The 19,626-nt window shown below is 35.3% G+C and overlaps 1 protein-coding gene across 1 annotated transcript in view; it reads left to right on the top strand.

Annotated features, from left to right (window-relative positions):
* The window catches only part of ZNF385D (zinc finger protein 385D), a 428,814-nt gene extending 410,460 nt beyond the window's left edge, over positions 1-18,354 (top strand). The window contains exons 6-9 of the mRNA XM_032180709.1: positions 9,599-9,832; positions 11,771-11,949; positions 13,348-13,449; positions 17,629-18,354. Of these exons, the coding sequence (XP_032036600.1) occupies positions 9,599-9,832; positions 11,771-11,949; positions 13,348-13,449; positions 17,629-17,862 (749 nt within the window). The 3' untranslated portion in view covers positions 17,863-18,354. The remainder of the gene's footprint in view (positions 1-9,598; positions 9,833-11,770; positions 11,950-13,347; positions 13,450-17,628) is intronic.
* Positions 18,355-19,626: the final 1,272 nt, after the last annotated feature.

The raw sequence follows: 19,626 nt of genomic DNA, 5'->3' as shown, positions 1-19,626 counted from the left end.
GTTTACTTAACATTGCTTCTGCCAACTAATATAATTAAACTAATAGCTCAGTTAGTAGCAGACTTCCTGCAGGTAAAGACTGACATGATAGCCAATGGAGGCTGTTAGTGTTGCGCAAAATAATTTTATCTTTTATTTTAAAAACAAGCCAAACAAACAAACAATGCACAGAAAACATTTTTCAATAAGACAAAGCAAAACAAAACCTGTCAATCATGCCAGGAACTATAGTGACAACAACTTGTTTTGAAATGGCTGGCCTGGATTGTTTGTGCAACTCTGTAAATATTATTCAATGTCTTTTAAGTGTAATGATGATACAGTGTTTTTAATAAGCCCTTCATTTCAGTCCTAGCCCAGACACAGCCTGTGGTGGGTTGGAGACAGGAAGGAGTAGAAGGGATGGAGGCAATAGAAGGAATATCTATTTTAGGTGATGGAACCTGCTGGAGATGAAAGTTAAATAGATGGTCATAGAAGTTGCAGGTGTCCATAGTAAAAGACTCTCTGGAAACTGAGAGAGATTTCCTTTCTCAGGCACTCACTTTAGTACTAGACTTGAGATGCGTCTGTCAATTTATGAAACGTGTTACCAACAGTATGCAGTCTGCCAAAGGAACATTCCTTGTAAAAGCGCCAAGCTGGAGAGGACTAGAAAAAATCCAAATATGATAACAAAAAAGTTGTAACACTTATTTGCTGTAAAGACTAAGGATAATAACAGTAGCATGTCCTGTTCTATTCTCTCATTAATTTATTGTGAAATTTGTTGCTCTAAAACTTAAGCATTTGGTATCTCAAATATGTACAGAAGAGCATGTGGTTGTAAGAAAGCTATTGCTGAGCAATCCACAGAACAGATCTGCTACAAGCTTTACTTACAGTGAACTTTGAGACAGATGTCTTCTCACTGCTCTCCCTGCCTTCACTCTACCGAAAAAAATTGTTGCAACAGATGCTTGTATAGCTTCTGACAATTCCTGTATTAGATACAACATTAGTTTATTGCCAAAACCAGATTTACTAGCTCAGTGCTCTCCAGTAAAGGAAGTAAGTTGCTATAAAGGGAATAGCTTTAATTATTCCTGGATTCAAGACAGGAGAATACCATGAGGTATTACACTTATGAGGGCAGTCAGAAGTCAGAGTTCTCAGAAATTCCAATTTGGATACCAGTTATTTTAATTTACTTTGAGGTTCTAGGAATATGTTCTAGGAAATCTGTTTTTAAACTTAGAGTTTAGATGGACATTTAGAAGAGACCATTCAACCCGAGACCAACAACAACAACAACAAAAAAAAAACACAACCAAATAAACAAACAAAACAAACAAACAAAAAAAACACACAATCACTGCTTAAAATGGAGAGCAATCCTATGCAATTTGTGGTGCAGTTCACTCATTCTTTCCTTGTTCCATTTGATTAATGACATCAATATATTTTCTCTCCTTCTGCTGGTGATTAATATTTCCCTGTACTTCTTTGCTTTTGGTGGCAGATTGTTGGGGGGAGAGATTCCATAGTAAATTGTTTCTGATATCAAGTTTTAAATAGGCTTTGCCAGCCTGATGTTTTATGAAAAACACTTCTCCATCTCCAGTAGTCTATAATCTGGACTGTGTTTGCTTTATGTCTCTGTTGAAGAAAAGGAGAACTTAGAAAACGCCCCTTTCAAAGGTCACTTCCATCACTACAGTTCGTAGTGCAAAGTGAAAGACAACATCTCAGTTGCTTCTTCCTTTTCCAGGTCTGCAGTGTAGATGTGGGGGCAGCAGGAGTAGTAGGCATGAATCTGAATCATGATTACATATTGGCCTTTATAATCACAATGTGTTCTTCCAGGTACATAGCTTGAGGTAAAGCCCTAATGGGTTTGTTGCTCTAAAAGCAGGGCAGGGAGATAATAGCCATTGGAAGTTAGTGATGCAGATTAAAGTTACCCCCTGCATTCCCCTTGGGGAAGTACTGCCTCCAATACTGACTAGGTATAATCCATACATATATCACTGTGTGTAATGACTTGGAGCTTGATTGTGAGACAGGGTATATTTTAAAAAGTACTTTGGACTACTGGTTACACTACTGATTCTCATGGTGCCAGGGATGTTCCTGGACACAGGAACACAACTATCCATTAATTCCCACTGCTATAGCTGTCTCTAGATGACTTCTGACCAAAGCTAAATCCCCCAAATATCCCTGGGCACAGTCTAGAGTTCAGTATGAGCCAAGCAGTTCACGTGCAGCCACCCTGTTTCGGGGGATAAGAGAGTTTAATAATATGGATGGGGACTGCTGTGCACAAGTTGGCATCCATGCTGCAGAAAAAGGTACATTCAAGGCAATTTAATCTGACTGTAGTACTTCTTACAGAATCTTTTTATTTAGCGGGCTTTTAGCTTTTAAGGAATGGCTTTCAAGTTCTTGTTTCCTACTGATGGTAAACTCAACCAATGCACAGATTTTGCTCATGCATTAAGATTAATTATAAATATACTTTTGATTGTGTTTGCTTTTACTTAAAAGTTGCAAAAAATATATAGAAGCATGTGCAGATGTAAAATTGGTATCATTTTTCCAGTGTTGTTTCTGATGTTGCCAAGCGTGGAAGAACAATGCATAGGATAATGCAGCTTTCCTTCTATATGTGATCAAACCACCAATTGCCTGCTTTATTCATTATCTTCAAAGAAATGTTTTACATTGCACCCTACAAAATAAAGTTGTAACTATTGAAATGAAAGCTGACACTCTGCCTTATGTATAACCTTCAAGTTAGACTCTAAACAGGAAGTGTATTATTTTAGCACGGCTGCTGAGCCCCAATCTGCACAATCCTCTTTGCACTTGACTGTAAGCTCCACCCTTTAAGCAAACACTTTGTCCAGATTTTAAATTGAATTTTTCACTACATGAGTCTCATTAATTAAATGGCAACGGTAGCTTCAGTGAACATGATTTTTCCCTTAAAGCTCCTTGCGAGAGGACCTTTTCACTCATAGTTGGTGAAGGACATTATTCTGTCTCACTGAGGACGAAATCTGTGTGATAGGCCCAAAAGGATGACTTAAATCTCAAATCCAGTCATAACCAAGACTTACTTAAAGTAGCTTGAAAATAAATAGTTTCTCCTCATTGTCTCCATTCCTTCCAGACACGTTTTTGTCAGCTACATTTACTCAAAAGTCCCAATCCCAGGCACAGCATGATGTTTCCCTACCTTCCTCTTTCCCTTTCCATAGGCCTTTTACCCCCAGCTGTTGCTGCTGCTGCCAGCTCTGTGCAATTAACCTTAACAGGAATGCAGTTGTCCCTCTGTGGTTAATCCTGTTCAGGATTAATGAACTGTGCTTTAAAACGAGGGAGCTGCTAGGAAAAATGAGGTATAATTTTGTTAGAAAATTGTGTACTGCTAATTAATGAAGAAGGGTCATTTTAGGATTCAGCAGACTCAAGCTTAGCTGGAGAAAAAAATTACGAAGAGCAGTTATGTGAAGTTTGCTACTTTCTCTTGACTCTTGCTCTCTCTACAGACATCTTTTGTCACCAAACATACTGTTTTCTGTTTTGCTCCCATCAGGTCAGCACCAAGGCATGTCACTGGGAAGCAGGGAATAGAGACCACAGTAAAATGAGGCCACTTTTTGTAGGGCCACTTGTTTCTTCATCCTTTTTTTCTGAGCCATGAGTACTGTGTATAATGTGATTTGTTTAAGTGTTAAAAAACAGGGTCTAGTCAAAACAGTGAGGTCATTGCTTCTCCAGTTACAAACCAAGAAAACTCCCAGTATTTGGCTTTAATACTGATCCTGGGAGAATTTTGCAGTCCTCTTTCTCAGTAGTGCTTGTTCTGTATGTTTTAGGAAATGCTTGGGCAATACATTAGAAACACTAAGCCTCTTACTTTCTAGATATCAAAAGCAGTAATGATGGACACCTAGACAAAGCAAAATAACAAGGAATATGAGCAAGACAGTGACTAACAATCCAGGGCAGTGAAAAGGATATAAAATGAAAGCAGGTGGTTATCCGGTGTTTAAAAAACAAGGTTGGAAGAGGCACCTCATCAAAAATTTCCAAATTGTATGAAAATTTTATAACCTGTTTGGTCTTACACAGGTTTGTTTGTTATTTCAGAGCCCTCAGATTGTCCATTATGGCACATTGATTAACTGTCCTGTAAAAGATCAGTCAAATATCATGACTTCTGATACTTAGTGGTGTTTCATTGAAGGAGATCTTGAGGTATTGAAGTACACAACTGTCATTCGGATTTCAGATAGTTAGATCTTTTATTTAAAAAAAAAAAAAAAAAAAAAGTAAGCCTTGTGATGTAAGGTATTTAAGTCTCTAAGCCGTGCATTTGTAATTATTTATTTATTTATTTTTTCTTAGAGAGAAGTTATGTGAATCCTTCTAAGTTCTAAAAATATACATCTGACTCTCTAAGTGAAAGATATCCATGTTGGGTGGGACAGATCTATAAAACTATATTGAATCCAGGTTTTGAATGTAAAATTAAATATAACGAATGGAATTTTCATAATATGATACTCAAAAAAAAAAATCTGTACAATATATTGTAATGGGACAAATATCAATCCAAACCGCAAAATATGCACGGTTATATTATCCACATAAAAAGGAGGAGGAGCTGATACATTCAAGTCAAAGTTCCCCAAAGTGTTTTATTTAAGTGCCAGATGCAACCAATGTGCTAGCACACGTGCTTATGTTTAAGCATAAGAGTACAGAAAGTCAGCCAAGTACAAAATAAAGTTGATCACAGTTATTTTTGAGATGGTACTTTGTTTATAATACATTCCACTGTTATATTTAAAGATTCAAAAGAAATGTTATCTTATCTTCTAATGTAATTACCACAGAGGACACAGAGCACGGGATTTTAAACACAGACAGATGAAACCAGGGATCCAGTTCCTAGAAGGCAGGAAACTAGTATGTTGAGACTGTTTTGAATGTGCCACCCATACTGGAGCAGTCTGTTACCTGATACAGGTTTGCTACAGCAAACCAGCTGACAAAGTTTCTGCAATAGTGAGAGCTTTTAGTATAGTGAAATACTTCATATCAAATTCTGTGTGGCATAAGAAATAACATACTTTTTTTTAAATTAATTTTGTTTTCCTTCCTGGACAGCATTATGGGCCAAATGCTCAATCCTCTTATGTCAAAGACAAAGCTGAATTTAAATGAGACCAGAATGCATGAGTATGCACTAAATCAGGCATATTTTTAAATGCATGCCACTTGAGATTGTGGAAGAAAAAATAAGCTCATAAATAGTTGGGATTTGTTTGAAGTCAGAGCACTTTTCTCTCTGTAAGTCTATTTATAGTTTTAGGATAAGAAATTCTTATGCTTAGAAGCAGGAACTGATGAGTGAGACTTTCTCATACTCAGAAGAAAAACATGAGTTGACTGCAATTTTCTGTTTCTTCAGTCTAAAGAAAATTCATGAGGCTTGTAGCTGGGATATAAAATTAATCCTGCTTACATAGAAGGACCTTAATCACACACTTGCAGTTCTGCACTTGAACTATGGTATCTGTACTACCCAACGGAGTCAATTCTCACTGAATGCTTTTATTATGGTTTTGCCTTCTTGTTAAAATAAAATTTGATTTTGCCAGTGAGCAAGATTAGTTTTTAATGACATTATTATTATTATTATTATTATTATTATTAATATTAATATTAATATTATTTATTCCATTGCTATATTAGAACCAGGAACCTAAATGGATTTGTTTTGAATTCTGAAGTGTTCCCTTTTTTTGCTGCTGGAGTCCAGTTCCATTCAATATTAGCAATCTGCTTCTATGCCGAAGCCAAGTAGTGACAGTTGCAATAATGAATATTTGCTGCAGGCCACTGGTATGAAAATAGCACAGTGCTGCAAGCCTGCGTCACCAGAAACAAATATTCCATTTGACTGTGACTGAATTTCCAACTCAATTTTAGATCATTTATTATTGAAATAGTTCTTAAAGCACTGTCATAATATAATGCTAAGAAATGCTGATTCAGTCTTCAAGGCATCTGTTCAAATGTCTTCCTACTGCCTTTTTTTTTTTTTTTCCCCTTAATCACTTATACCTTTAATGCAGTATGCTGTATTTAGGACACCTAACTGCGTACAGGCAGCAACACTGTAATACACTCAAAGATGCACATGCTGGTTAGATTAGAAATTCTGGTAAGAAAAGGATTTTAATTCCTTCTTTGTAAGCTTTCTTAAAAGCTTTTAGAATGTTTCCCCCATAATTCCTGCAGATAATTGTAAAGATTGTATGAAGAGGAGCAGCTTTGCATCTTTAAATGTGTCATGGCTTTCACATGGTGAACTTGGATGATTTTCTTGTATGTGTTTTGATATCATTAATGTGTTTGCATTAATGAAATATATGATGTATTAAATAGGTGATGTTTTCGAAGGTATATGAGCCAGATATATGCTCTGAATATTGGTATTTTGGAATGATATTTACAATTTTTAGTTTAATTTTTGTATACAATGCTGCTTCCACGCATACATATCAAAATACCTTCAAAAGGACTATGATAATTGATTATATTTTCTTTTCACTTTAAGATAACTAGATGGTTAAATAAAAGGTCAACATACATATTGAGGTTCACATATTTTAAGCAGAAAAAAATCTGCGGTTATTTAAGCTTTTTAATGTATACATATTTTTATTTTATATTTTGTCCATTGCCTTAGGTTTTCCTATGTAATATAAAGAAATAAAGGTCCATACTTTGCTTAAGGCATACTGACCCTTGCACCACAAAGCTGGTAATGGTGATTGATGTACATATCTAATTTCCTGCAAGATTAAGATGAGCACCAACTTTGACACCAATTCTTAGTTAATATTAATGTCTTCTTTCTCTCTTCCTTTTCTCTCCCTCCTGCTGTCCTCTGCCTTCCTTTTTACCAGGACAGTACATTAGCTGTTAGTAGCTACTGTGTCCCAGGAGAAACTGAAGTTTTAAAAGCAGTGTTACATACTACTGGGTGTGGGCTTTTGGTATACTTGCAGCACCTTTCAGCTCAAGAAAAGCCAATGTCAACACAGATTTTCTGGAATGGTGAAGAAGTGACTAGTTAAATGAGTAATTTTGTGGACAGACCTACTCATCATTTTTCCAACAAAAGACTTAATTTTTCAAAATATTGTTTTTCTTTTGCAACATTGTTGTTAATCAGTAAAAAAAAAATAAGAGCAGAATGTTCAGCAAGAAAACACCATTTCTTCTACAACAGTATTTGATATCCTCAGTACATTCAGAATATTATCACTTCCAGACTCCAACTCAGGAAAAAAAAGTACTTTTATTAAACTTTGAGTTGGACCTTTTACTATATGTTTTAATGCCAGCAGTATGTAGACTATTCATATCACAAACTCATCTTTTTTGGTTTTATAAATAATAATTCATCAAACCCTTTGAGAGAATATATAGAAACATTGCAAAATATAGAAATTGACAAGGCTAGAAAGTTCCTCAGAGGTAAGCTGCTAGCTGAAAGGGGGTCAGACCTGGGTTGCTCCTACAGATATTTCTTCAACCAGTCCTTCAATAGGCAATATTTCAGGATCTCTGTAGGTAGGTTATTCTAAGGCTTTAGAGCTTTAATATTAGAAAGAATTTCCTGATGTCTAATCTAAGTCTCTCTTGCTGTAATCCAATAGTCCTTGTCCTATTAGCAGGGATCAGGGAGAAGAGTATATTCTCCTATTTTTAGCTACCTTCTGCAGATCTGAAAAATATTGTCACTGTTTACCCTTCGTTTTTCAGATTCATAGGTCATATTTTCTAAACTTCTAATTTGTTTTGGCTTCCTCTCTCACAACCTCTTTCCTGTTAGTTTGCGTTTGTATTGCTGCTGAATTAACAACAAAGCATATCATTGTTTATGTGGTGTTTACTGTCCCCAGACTGGATACAGGGCCACCAGTGCTGATTAGAGGAGAAAAAAATACTTCATAAATCTTTCACTTCACACTTTCAATATGGCAGGAACCTTTTTCATAACATCATGGTATAAGTGATCTGTGTTCATCTTGTTATCCACTACTGAAAGTTTTTACTGAGAGAGAAAAAAAAACAAAAACACACTAGTACTGGGGCTAATGTTCTTCATCCTGTTTTAAAAGGTTACACATCCTGTTTTAATAGGTTACATTAATCCTACCAAGTGTGGACTCCTGCAATTGTCTTTACTGGAAAGCATCTCGTTTTCTAGACTGTTTCTCCAATGCATTAAAATTGATTTGAATCACATCTCCCAGTGTGTTTGCCCTTCCTCCAAGTTTGTTACTGTCTGCTAAATTAATGTGTGTTCTTCATTAATGAAATTGTTGAACAATATTAACATACTTCTGGGTTAAAGTGTCCCTCCTGCATCACAATACATACTGAGATCTATCTAGATCCAAACAATAGTTATTTTGCCTATTCTAATAGCTATTTTGCCTAATACTGCCATGCCTTTTCTTTTCTCTCCTTTTATGACATGGAAATGCATGAGGATCAGTAGAGGGGACTGAATGAGGATATTCCCTTTTTCAGAGGCAGAGGTCTGAGTCGAGGGCACTCAGGCTCCAAAATGGGATGGCAAGATATCTGTGAGAACTCAGTAGGAGTTCTCAGGAGGCTGTCAGCTCCTTGGTGCATTCAAGACTTGGATCCTTGGCAGGGATGTAGGCCCTCAGTACTTATTTGTTGGAAATCAGACTCATCTGGAAGCTGGGTTAACTAACAATATTGAACATGGATATTTAGGACTTATACAAAGTGTAATTTATATGTTATTCAAACAATAATATCACTGTGTGTTTTCTCTCTTCAGAATTTGAAAACTACAGAAAAAGCATGTGTTCTTAGATGTAAGCATTAGATTTCCAAAAAGATTAAAATATGTAACATGCTGACAGTTTTTCCAAGCATACTACTGACAAAATGAAAGTCTTTTTAGTGCTTGTGTAGGTATCAGAATGTTGTATTTTTAATTACAGTTATTAGTATACATTACTAGTATGTAATATTGGATAGTAATAATGCATAGATAAACGGTGATAGAAAAATTATTTTTTTATTTTATCAGATAACACTAATACAATTATTTTGATTCTATTTTTTTTAGTACAGAATGTTCAAACTTTAGCTCAGCTACTCAATCAGTGTAAGTATTATGTGGCACTGTGACAGTTTATGTATCTAAAGTGCTGCATATAAATTTTAACTACCTATTGTTCTGGTAATTTATGCAACCATTTTAATGGATTATCCTTCAGTCGTACAGTACAGTCTTAATGACCTGTCTTTTCAGTTTGTGAATTTTGTATTTACTGGGTGTTAGCAGAATGGAGGAGACAGTACATGGCATTTTGATACATGGGAGTAACCATACAAAATGCAAAGAATAAGGTCAGATTTAGTTCGTTAGTCAAACCATCAAAAGCATGGTCTGGCTCTCTGTACAGTTACAGTGTTAGCAAGCAAACACTGAAGGTCACAACCTTCTATTTTGTTTCCTTCCATCTCATCCCTTTGTCCACAGACGTTACCACAGGGACACCAGCAATATCAACGACGACAACCGTGGAAATCCGGAAGAGCAGTGTTATGACAACTGAGATCACCTCTAAAGTGGAGAAAATCCCCACAACAGCCACTAGCAGCACCACATGTCCTTCCGTTGAGACTGAGGAAGAAAAAGCAAAAAGACTGCTGTACTGTTCACTATGCAAAGTCGCTGTCAACTCTGCCTCGCAGCTGGAGGCGCACAACAGTGGTGAGATGGAGCAATACTTGCTTTCTTCCTTTTTTTTTTTTTTTTTTTTTTTCCTTCTGTCTCAAGAGCTCTGCAATTATCTTCTCCTGAATAGATTAGATCTCTTGCAGCAGGGGACAAAGAGGTGGCAGAAAGCTGGCAATTACATGGAATTCATTAACTATTAAAGAATAAAAATGACAGGCAAAGAGGCTTTCAAAAAGGGGGAAGAAAGGAAATTTATTGCACGCAAGTTACCCATTTTCTTACATTTTAGCTTTTGCAGCTTCCAGACCTTATAGAGCTAAATGACAGCTCATGCTTCATTACCTTTGGTGTTCAGAGTTTGCATAATTTTGTTTGTGCCAGCTAGCAAACTGAGAATGAATATCATTAGTTTTGTTTGAAATCTAACAAATTAAGGCTGAAAGAGTGAGTGTCAGTCAGAGTTCAATGATGAGTTAAAATTTTTAGGCCCATATTGTCTGTTAATAACTTGGTAAAATTTATGGTTTTCCATTGTTTTCATCAAATGATAGCGACTGGTGCATGAGAGGTGAATGGGTAATTGCTTACCACTGTCTTTCTTAATTTTTAAACCTTTTTTTTTTGTTATTAGAGCTAGTAACATCAGTAAGTTCAGGAAGTAGGCAACCATTATCCACAGTCACTATTTTAAATGTCTTATTGATTGGCTTTGTGGTAAACAGCATTAAAATATCTTGGAATTTAATATGGAGACAGTGACCACCTATAACAGTCCTGTAGAAAAACTCCTGATTTTGGATGTCAGTGGTTACCTGACAGCAGAGTAACCAGAGTTAAGAGGTAGAAAGAGACCCTCAGGACTGAAAGATAGAGACAATGCTAGTATACCTGAAGTAAAATGATAAATGGCTTAAAAAAAAAAAAAAAGTTTGACAAGCCTATAGAATCTGTTTAAATTAAAAAGGAAACAAAAATTTATTGGTATTCATGAGAAACAAAGCTTAGTCAGTTTTGACTACTGTGTTTGCTGTATGCCAGATCTTCAAAGGGTGACATTTCAAGTTCATAAAGCTGTATATATTTAACCTATTTAATTACCTATGAAGCTTAGACTCTAAACATTTTTGTGATCTAGATATGAGCCAAAACATTACTGTGAATATTTAGATACAAACCTCCAAGTTTCTACTTTCTATGCTGATAAACTGTGTGTGTAGCTGTACACATGCATGCTTAGAAAAGTGTATAACGGGATGCATATAGTAATTATCACTGGAATACTAAATCTGTACATGGCAGTAGTCCATTATATTCACAGACTACTTGCCTGGAAGGCAACAGTGTAAGAAACTGGTCTGAATAAAGGTACAGCAATAGACACAATTGCTTTCTATCCAACCGTTATTTTAATTACCAATGCAAGTATGTTTTTCTGACATGCATGTTTCTCACATGTTTTGGTTTCTGTCCAGGTTGCTGCTAGCAACATCTGCCCCTTTGTGGTTTGAGAACTAATTAGTTAATTACAGATTTAAGTGTAAGCTACCTAATGAATACTGTTTATCAATCCATTCAGAAGGGCTACAAATCAAAGGCAACTACACCTTTAATAGCTAAATTACTCTTCCTTTGCAACTACAATTCAGGTCTTATTAGCAGCAGGAGTTAATGAGAAAAGTCACACTCATTTAACTTCACATCAGGATACCTGATTGTGCCACTACTTATTGGTGTGGCTGCTTTGTTCTAGTGTTCTATGTACAGAACTGTAATTTAATAATTAAATATCAGATGTGAAATACCATTACATTAGTATTAATATGATACAGACAAACACAGACATATTCCAAGGATAGCACATAGCACCAAGCTGAGGTGCTATCATATGATTTTCTTTTAGAAAGAAAATAAAACAGTGAATGCAACCAAATTATGAAAGTTCTTTCTGTTTCCCATTTCTAATGTCTCCAGGGACTAAGCACAAAACTATGCTGGAAGCTCGGAATGGAAGTGGAACCATAAAAGCCTTTCCCCGGGCAGGCGTAAAAGGCAAAGGACCTGTGAATAAAGGAAACACAGGCCTTCAGAACAAAACATTTCACTGTGAAATATGTGATGTGCACGTAAACTCTGAGACACAACTGAAACAGGTACTCAGCTAGCTTGCAGAGTGTGATCCTTGGTTATTCTTTGTTTTTATGGTGATAAAGTACCAACACAATCAGTATGTGTCAATCTAATAGTTCACATCAAAATGGAGCTTATAGATTTTGTCCATTTTATTTGTCTTTTATGCAATATGTTTCATTATTGATATGATTTTCTCCTGTACAAAATGTGTTTTCTCAAAAGCTTGTTTATATATATATATTAATATATATATATATTAAAATATATATATATGTTTTTATTTAAAGCATTATAGAAGCTATAAGCTGCAATGTTTTACAACTGTCTTTAGACTACGATAGTTGTCATGAGCTAATAAACCCTGACATTTAGTGTACTGCATGATATTTGCCTTGACAAAGATGTGGAGGTGGTTGTAGCCAGTATTTTCACAGAACATTGAACAACCTGCTTAAAAATATGGGATGGAGAGGATTTGATTATTTCTTTTTATCGGTGTTACTCTGTAACTGAGAAGCATGACCTCTACATTGCAATTACACTAAGTTATGTTTGGTCATTCATCAGATGAACAAAGCCTTTGCACTGAAAAACACTTAGTTTAATACCATATGCCTTTTGGAATTAAATGCTTGTTAAGGAACTTTACAAGAATGAAGATAAATTCTGTAATGGACAATAGAAATACTTGTCTTCTGCTTTCAGGAAAAAGTCCAATTCTTTTTCTCTTTTGTAAGAACTCTCTCAAGAATGAAAATCAAAGTAAAAATACAGTTCTAAAAAAGGTCCCTTACATCTAATACTGCAATAAAGTCTGTGTAGAAGGATTCGTGTAAAATCTAATAGATTTTATAAAGAAGATAATGGGCTTTGTGATTTTACTTCACTGTCATTTAGTTTGATATGTAGCCACCTTTCAGCTGAAATCTTAAAAGGAACTCTAGGCTTCTTAGGGATTTAAACCCTTTTGTGACCTTTTTTTTTTTCTTTTTTTTTTTCCTTTTTTTGAATAGTGAGTGCAGTACTATCTAATATTCTTCCAAAACTTTCTATCAGCAGTGGATTGAATTTGATGGGTGCTTTATAAAGACAGGGAGGGGAAATTTTCAAAGGATTCTAGCTTTGTCCTAATTCAGATCTTGTTGAAGTTAACAAAGGTGAGAAATTCATTGACTACAGTGGAAGCAAAGTTGAACTGAGCACTGCTGAAAATCACAGTCCCAGTGTGTGGTGCACAAAGGAATCACTCAAACTGGAATAGGCCCTATTCTCATTCATTATTGAATTAGTCAAATAATGCTGTTGTGGAGAGCAGCAGCCTTCAGTATTAGAGCACACATGGAAAGCAGAACTTGAAATTAAGGAAATATCATTTTTTTCTTTTTTTTTTTTCCTTTTGTTCCAATGTATTTTAACAGCACATAAGCAGTAGAAGGCACAAAGACAGAGCTGCTGGGAAGCCGCCTAAACCTAAATACAGCCCATACAACAAACTCCAGAAGGGAACGCATCCTCTAGGGGTAAGCCAATCACCGTTTGATTCACAGAATCATGCTGAGTAGGGTATTTAGAAAATGAGAATGGAAGAATATTTAAAATAAGAGGATAGTGTAAGCAATGGGAGTATGCGAGTGCCTAAATAAAGTCATGGAAGCCCATAGGAGACTTTTTATATCCTTTGAAGGGTGTGGACCCATGAGTCCTTGTTTTCATGGCTCCTCTAAATAACCTTAGGAAAGAAGCTAGTTTCAAAGGTCATTAGAGAGCAAGAGAGGAGAGAAACATGCAAACATTAAACAGGATTTTTCCAGTTTTCACTGAAGACAATAGTGGTGAAATAACTAAATAAAGCTCTATAAAACATAAAACCTTTATTCATTCCTCATTTAGAAAATTATTCAAATAACAATTGAAACAATAACAATAAAAAAATCCATCTCTCATTTCATTCTGCTCAGTTTCAGGATGGCTCTGGTCACATTTTCAACTGACAGGACAAACTTTGTGGAGTTCTTGCTAGTTTCAAAAGATGAAAAACATGTTTACTCTTTAATAAAAAATAATAAAAAAAAACAACACCAGGATCTTGCCATTAGTCAAGAAACAGTTTATGTTGTGGGTGGGATAGTGAAGCATCTGACAATTATCTACATCAGATAAACTGTGTGATTGTTTTATGTGACATGGTGTTTTGTAATGGTTTATAGATGATTTTGGCAGGCTGAGGGTGTTGATTCATTGGCCTCATACAGATTAGGCCCTTATTCATTGTCCATTTTCTCTAATGCAGACAGAATTTAGAGCTTTATTCTGTGAGATCCCAGTTCTCTGCTAGTTGAACTTAAACTCTTTTCTTGACCAATATAGAATTTGTCGTTGTTGGGGCAGCCCTTTTTTTTTTTTTTTTGTAGTACATTCATGCGTTATTCAGTTGTGTAGGAACTTTCCTAGATATTGCAACATAATGCACTGCACTATTCTGGTAGATCCACTAATACAGAAATAGCCCCATAGGGTTGTTCAGTAATCCACCTGGGAGACCAAGGTCTCCACTACATATAAGATACACTGAAAAGAATAGAAAATGTACAATTAGGAAAGTGGTATATAGCTTCTCTGTCAAGCTTATTATTCCTTGAGGAAATTCATTGTTTCCTAGGGGGTAAAAATAACTATTATGTTACTGTTGTTGTACACAGTTGTCTATTTAACAATTTATGTAGTGGTGATTTCTAAGAACTCCAGCCAAGAATCAAGGCCCTCCAAGCGGTGCATAGACAAATAAAGTCAATAAGTCCTTTTCTTTCTGCCTCACTCCCAGGTGCTCACCATACACAAGTCAGAACAGAGGTGAGTCAGAGGGAATTTAAAGCAGAGAGAATGACTTAGCAATAAACCAACAGATAGCTATAGTAAAACAGAGGCTGCATTTAGTCTTTTTGTTTGTTTCTTTTTGAATAGAAGAAAAAAAAATGCTGTCACTTGAAATGCAGAATGGCATAGCAACAAGCCAAAGATGTGCTAATGTTTGTGATGAGCTCTAGGCTTTAACTTTCTTTACTCCCTAATAATTTTTCAAGTCATTCACAGTCCTTTTGTTTATTTCACTGTAAATGAAATGCATAATGCCTACTGAACTCTTAATGTTGACCTGTGTGTTAATTAGCACTTGCAGAGAGATTTGAAAATGAATGTGCATCGTACTCTATATAAAAAAATGTTACTGTTATTGCAGCTATCTTGAAATCACAACGATGTTGATAAATTAGCTGAAAGTCTAACTTCATTAGAAGTTCCTGATTCCTCTAAGAATGACCTAGCCTTTTAATATTGTCACCTAAGATCTTTGGTCTTCATGATAACAAATACATGAGCATCATCTTTCCTCCTCTCCCCCCCCCATGGAAGTTATGAAAAGGACATATTACATTCTCATATGTTTTCTAGACCAAAAGCTCTCCAATGCCATATTTTCAATATAATTTATACTGCTTCAGAGAAAGAAGCTTTATGAATTCCCAGAGTACTCTTTTACACTTGAAGAAATCTAGTTTTGAGACTTAGTTGAAAATGCTACACCAGAAAGAAAGAAGTTATCGGGCATTTCATAGCCCAAACTGTCTGCCATGAGATAGCTTTTATGAAAAACATGTTCTGTTGTTTTGGGTTGGTTTTATTTGTACTTTGTACTCAGGATTTTTATTTGTTCATTTATTTATTTAGTTTGAAAGTATTTTTCTTGACTGTTCTAAATAAGGCTGAAAAAATATGTACTAAATAAATAGTAAGGGAGGAAGAAAAAGTCAAATGTTCAGCAAGGGAAGAAGACAGCTTGGAACAGTGGATGTAACACTGATAAGATCATCTTTATCTGATCATAGTGTCTATTGCCCATTTTATCCTCTATTAAGAAAATTACAGAATGTGTTCCCCTCTGAGTATCCCTTCCAGAGCTTTAAAGGACATTGAGACCACCACAGTTGGCAATGGATATTAGGAAAAGTCAAAATCCTGTATCCATCTGGCTAGTAAAGAGCATATTTATTTATTTATTTTTAAGGAATACAGTGATAACTTTATGAATGATGAAATTCACTTTTGTTGCATGTCAGAGGATTTCTTTCTGACTATTCACTCACCACAGTACTATTGAGTGGAAAGGATCAGAGTGATATAAGGCACGTGAATTATTTGAAAATCCCTTTCAATTCAAGAATGAGAAATTGTATTTCATTATGTGTCTTTCAGAAGTGTCTGTAGTTAGACTGAGATGTACAAGAGCATAGTACATATATTAATATATTCGTATTCTGTATATTGAATACCATATATTCAGGTATACATGCTATGCAAAGGACCTCAGGTCATTCCAGGACACAAACCCATCCAGAGTCAATCATAGCTGATGGGAAGTTTTCTTTGTTGGTGGATGAAGTCTCTACCCTTACCTCAGAGTTGTAAAAACAGAACAATTAAGGTATTCAGGCTCCTGGCTTCTCATTAAAACCTTAAAATCCCATCAAAACCTCCAGAAATCTATATAGACTAGACTACTCTGATGTTCACTTTTATGCATACCAAACGTAAATTCTCAAATACTCAAATAATAGTGAAGGTCTGTTGAGTATTTTCAATTAGTCTGAACAAAGCTTGAGCTTATTTATTTTCTTTTTGCAAACTCTAAATGCAGAGTTTTCTAAACTGTATTTCTTATTGTGCAAGACTTGTGATTTAAAACTATTTAAACCAAAAGCCCCACCAACAGTAACAAAAATATCATCCTTTGGCACCACACTAAGTGATACAGGAAAGAGTTTTTCATGACTATATATATATATATATATATATATATATAAAGCATAGATTAATATATATATATATATACACATATATATATACATATACATATATATATATGTGCGTGTGTGTATATATATATATTAATCTATGCTTTTTTCACAGTCGTTATAATAATGAACAGTACTTTAGTGAAAAAGGTCTCCCAACATTTTCTTCAGAAGACAGTCTTCTGAAGACAAGGCAAGACGTTGTATGATATAGGGAATACACCCATAGAATTAATCACGTATTTGGTCACATGAAACACATTTAGGAGATTTTCATAACTGGTGAAAGATAAACTTTGTTTATGTATTTGTTATCAGTAGCTGCAGTTAATAAAGAGGAGATAGCTGTGGATCTTGTTTTTAAGTAGAACTTGCATCCTAATGATGAAAACTAAAGTACATTCTTAGTCACACCAGTGAATGAGATGTTTTCATTCTGATCTGGTCTCTATCATAAAGCTGTCCAGATGGAGATCTCTTAATTAATGGCTAATTCTTTCTTATTTAATTCTTACAGTGTACATGTAGGTTTATGTAGGTGCAGATTGCCCAGCCCCCTTAGGTTTGCTTTGATTTCTCATCTCATATTAAATTATAAGTCTCGGTGATAAGGAGGTTAGCCCACAGCCAAGAGAACACTGAAACTTTGTTTTCTACCAAATCCAACTCACTCTTGTTTAATGTGTGAGATCAAGTCTCCTGTCACAACCCTGCAGCTTGCAGAGTCCGTAACCAGTACAAGGCCTCTCTTAGTTGATTTTCCACTTATAATCTTATGTCAAGCTTCCTGTCATGTAGCTAACATGAACAAATTATGTTTCTCTGTTTGTTTTTTTTCTCTTTTCCCCACAGGTAAAATTAGTATTTTCAAAGGAACCTTCAAAGCCGATAGCTCCACGAATCTTACCAAATCCGCTAGCAGCTGCAGCAGCAGCTGCTGCTGTGGCTGTGAATTCCCCCTTCAGTCTTCGAACAGCCCCAGCAGCTACCCTTTTCCAGACTTCAGCACTTCCTCCAGCACTCCTACGACCAGCTCCAGGGCCTATACGGACCACCCATACTCCCGTGCTGTTTGCTCCTTACTGAACTCCAAACAGGAATTAACTGCAATAATTTTTCAAATCAAAACAAACAAAAACGAAAATCAAGAACATTGAACTATGCAGTGTTTATTTATAGTTTAAAGTATATATGAAGAGCCAGGACTTTTGATAGAGAACTGAACAAATTCTAAAAGGGGGAATGGGCAGTATTTTCTCCAGATGAGAGCATTCCTCTTTTGAGCATTGATCGTTTTAGAAATGATCTCCAGCATTGACTTGTAGTGACATATAAAACTTATGAAGCCTTTTGACTGTGCTTTTTGGCACATATTTCCCTGCAATGTCTTTCCTGCTTTATGAAACAACTTACAAATTTGTCTAAAGGGCATTAACTGGTTCCAATGTACATAAAATACTTTATTCTGTAGATTAAAGAAGAAGGAAAAAAAAAAAAAAAAAAGAAACACTGTGAATAGTAGTACCCTTACCAATCCTCCTGCCAAATCAGCAGTTACTGGGTATTTGTCTGAAAAAAGTAGATACAATAGATGTCTTGTAAAACAGTAGTATTGTGTCTCTATCTATGCCACTAGGTTTCTAACTGAGTTGCAAAAGATAAAATGAACAAATTATGTCACTTGGTAAGTAGTCAAAAATGATGACAATAATGTGGAGCTGTTCCTGGTGAGCAAAATTGTTTTCCTCACCCATGGAAGAATGGGCATGAAGGTTATCTATGGTTAAGATAAGGTAAAAGATAAAGAACATTTAGTGAAAAAAAAAATCCAAATGCTGTACACAGAATAGGTCAAACTTTTATTTAACTAAAAGTGGATGTGTACAGTGTGCATAAATTCAAAATGTGTAAGACAGGATTGATCAATGTTTAAGGAATGCCAATGGACAGAAAAAAATGCACTCTGGTTATGAAACAGGCCTGACACTTTAGTGTTGAGCAAAGGGAAGACACAAATGGGTTATGCATAGTCATAACTAAGAAATGAAAACCAAGAGAGAAATCCTGGCCTCATTTAAGTCAGTATAAAGTTCCTCCTGACTGCAGTGTAGCCAGAATTTCATCCCCAAAATGGCACATATTCTTTTTATATCATACCAGTGGGAGTGTCTGTAGATACAGGTAACATTTTTTGCAATAGGCTTAGTTTTAGAAACTGATTTATTCTCTTGTTTTATTTCCTACTGATGTGATATAAAATGTTTTAATATACCTATAAAATGTAAACAGCAACATGAGATACATATTATGAGATAACTGCACATTGTGGGTTTGGAACAAATTCAACCTTTAGGACCTGAAGGGACCCTTGAATTCTGTAGCTGACCTTTATGTATGGGCAGCTTAAAGCCTTATATATTTACTGTGAGGCTTAAAGGGGTTGACTGTGTCCCTTTAAAATAAGATTTATCAGGGGTATATATAGATATATTGTATATATGTTAGAGTAAGAAAAATAACTTATAAACAGAAAATCTACTATATAAAATAATTATATAACCATTGAGTTTCACATGTGGGTCATTAAGTGGTAAGTAACAAACAGCAGAGAAAAAAATAGACGTCTTGAATACGATTCTTGCTGCCTGCTTTTTCCCATAGGGAGCTGAAAAGTATCTATTAATATTATGGAGTGCGCTGCTGAGTCACATGCGACCACTCTGACGTGTAGCTAAGTGAAATGCCTACCATACATTTAGGAGGAATAAAAATTAAAAACATAATTTAAGTTTTGATGGGGAAATGATTTAAAATATTTTATTAAAAGGGTGTAATGCAAAATATTGACCA

Source organism: Aythya fuligula, chromosome 2 (genome assembly GCF_009819795.1).
Source record: "Aythya fuligula isolate bAytFul2 chromosome 2, bAytFul2.pri, whole genome shotgun sequence".
In the NCBI taxonomy this organism is placed as follows: Eukaryota; Metazoa; Chordata; class Aves; order Anseriformes; family Anatidae; genus Aythya; species Aythya fuligula.
Note: the sequence above shows the minus strand (reverse complement) of the source record. Positions and strands in the feature narration are given on the sequence as shown.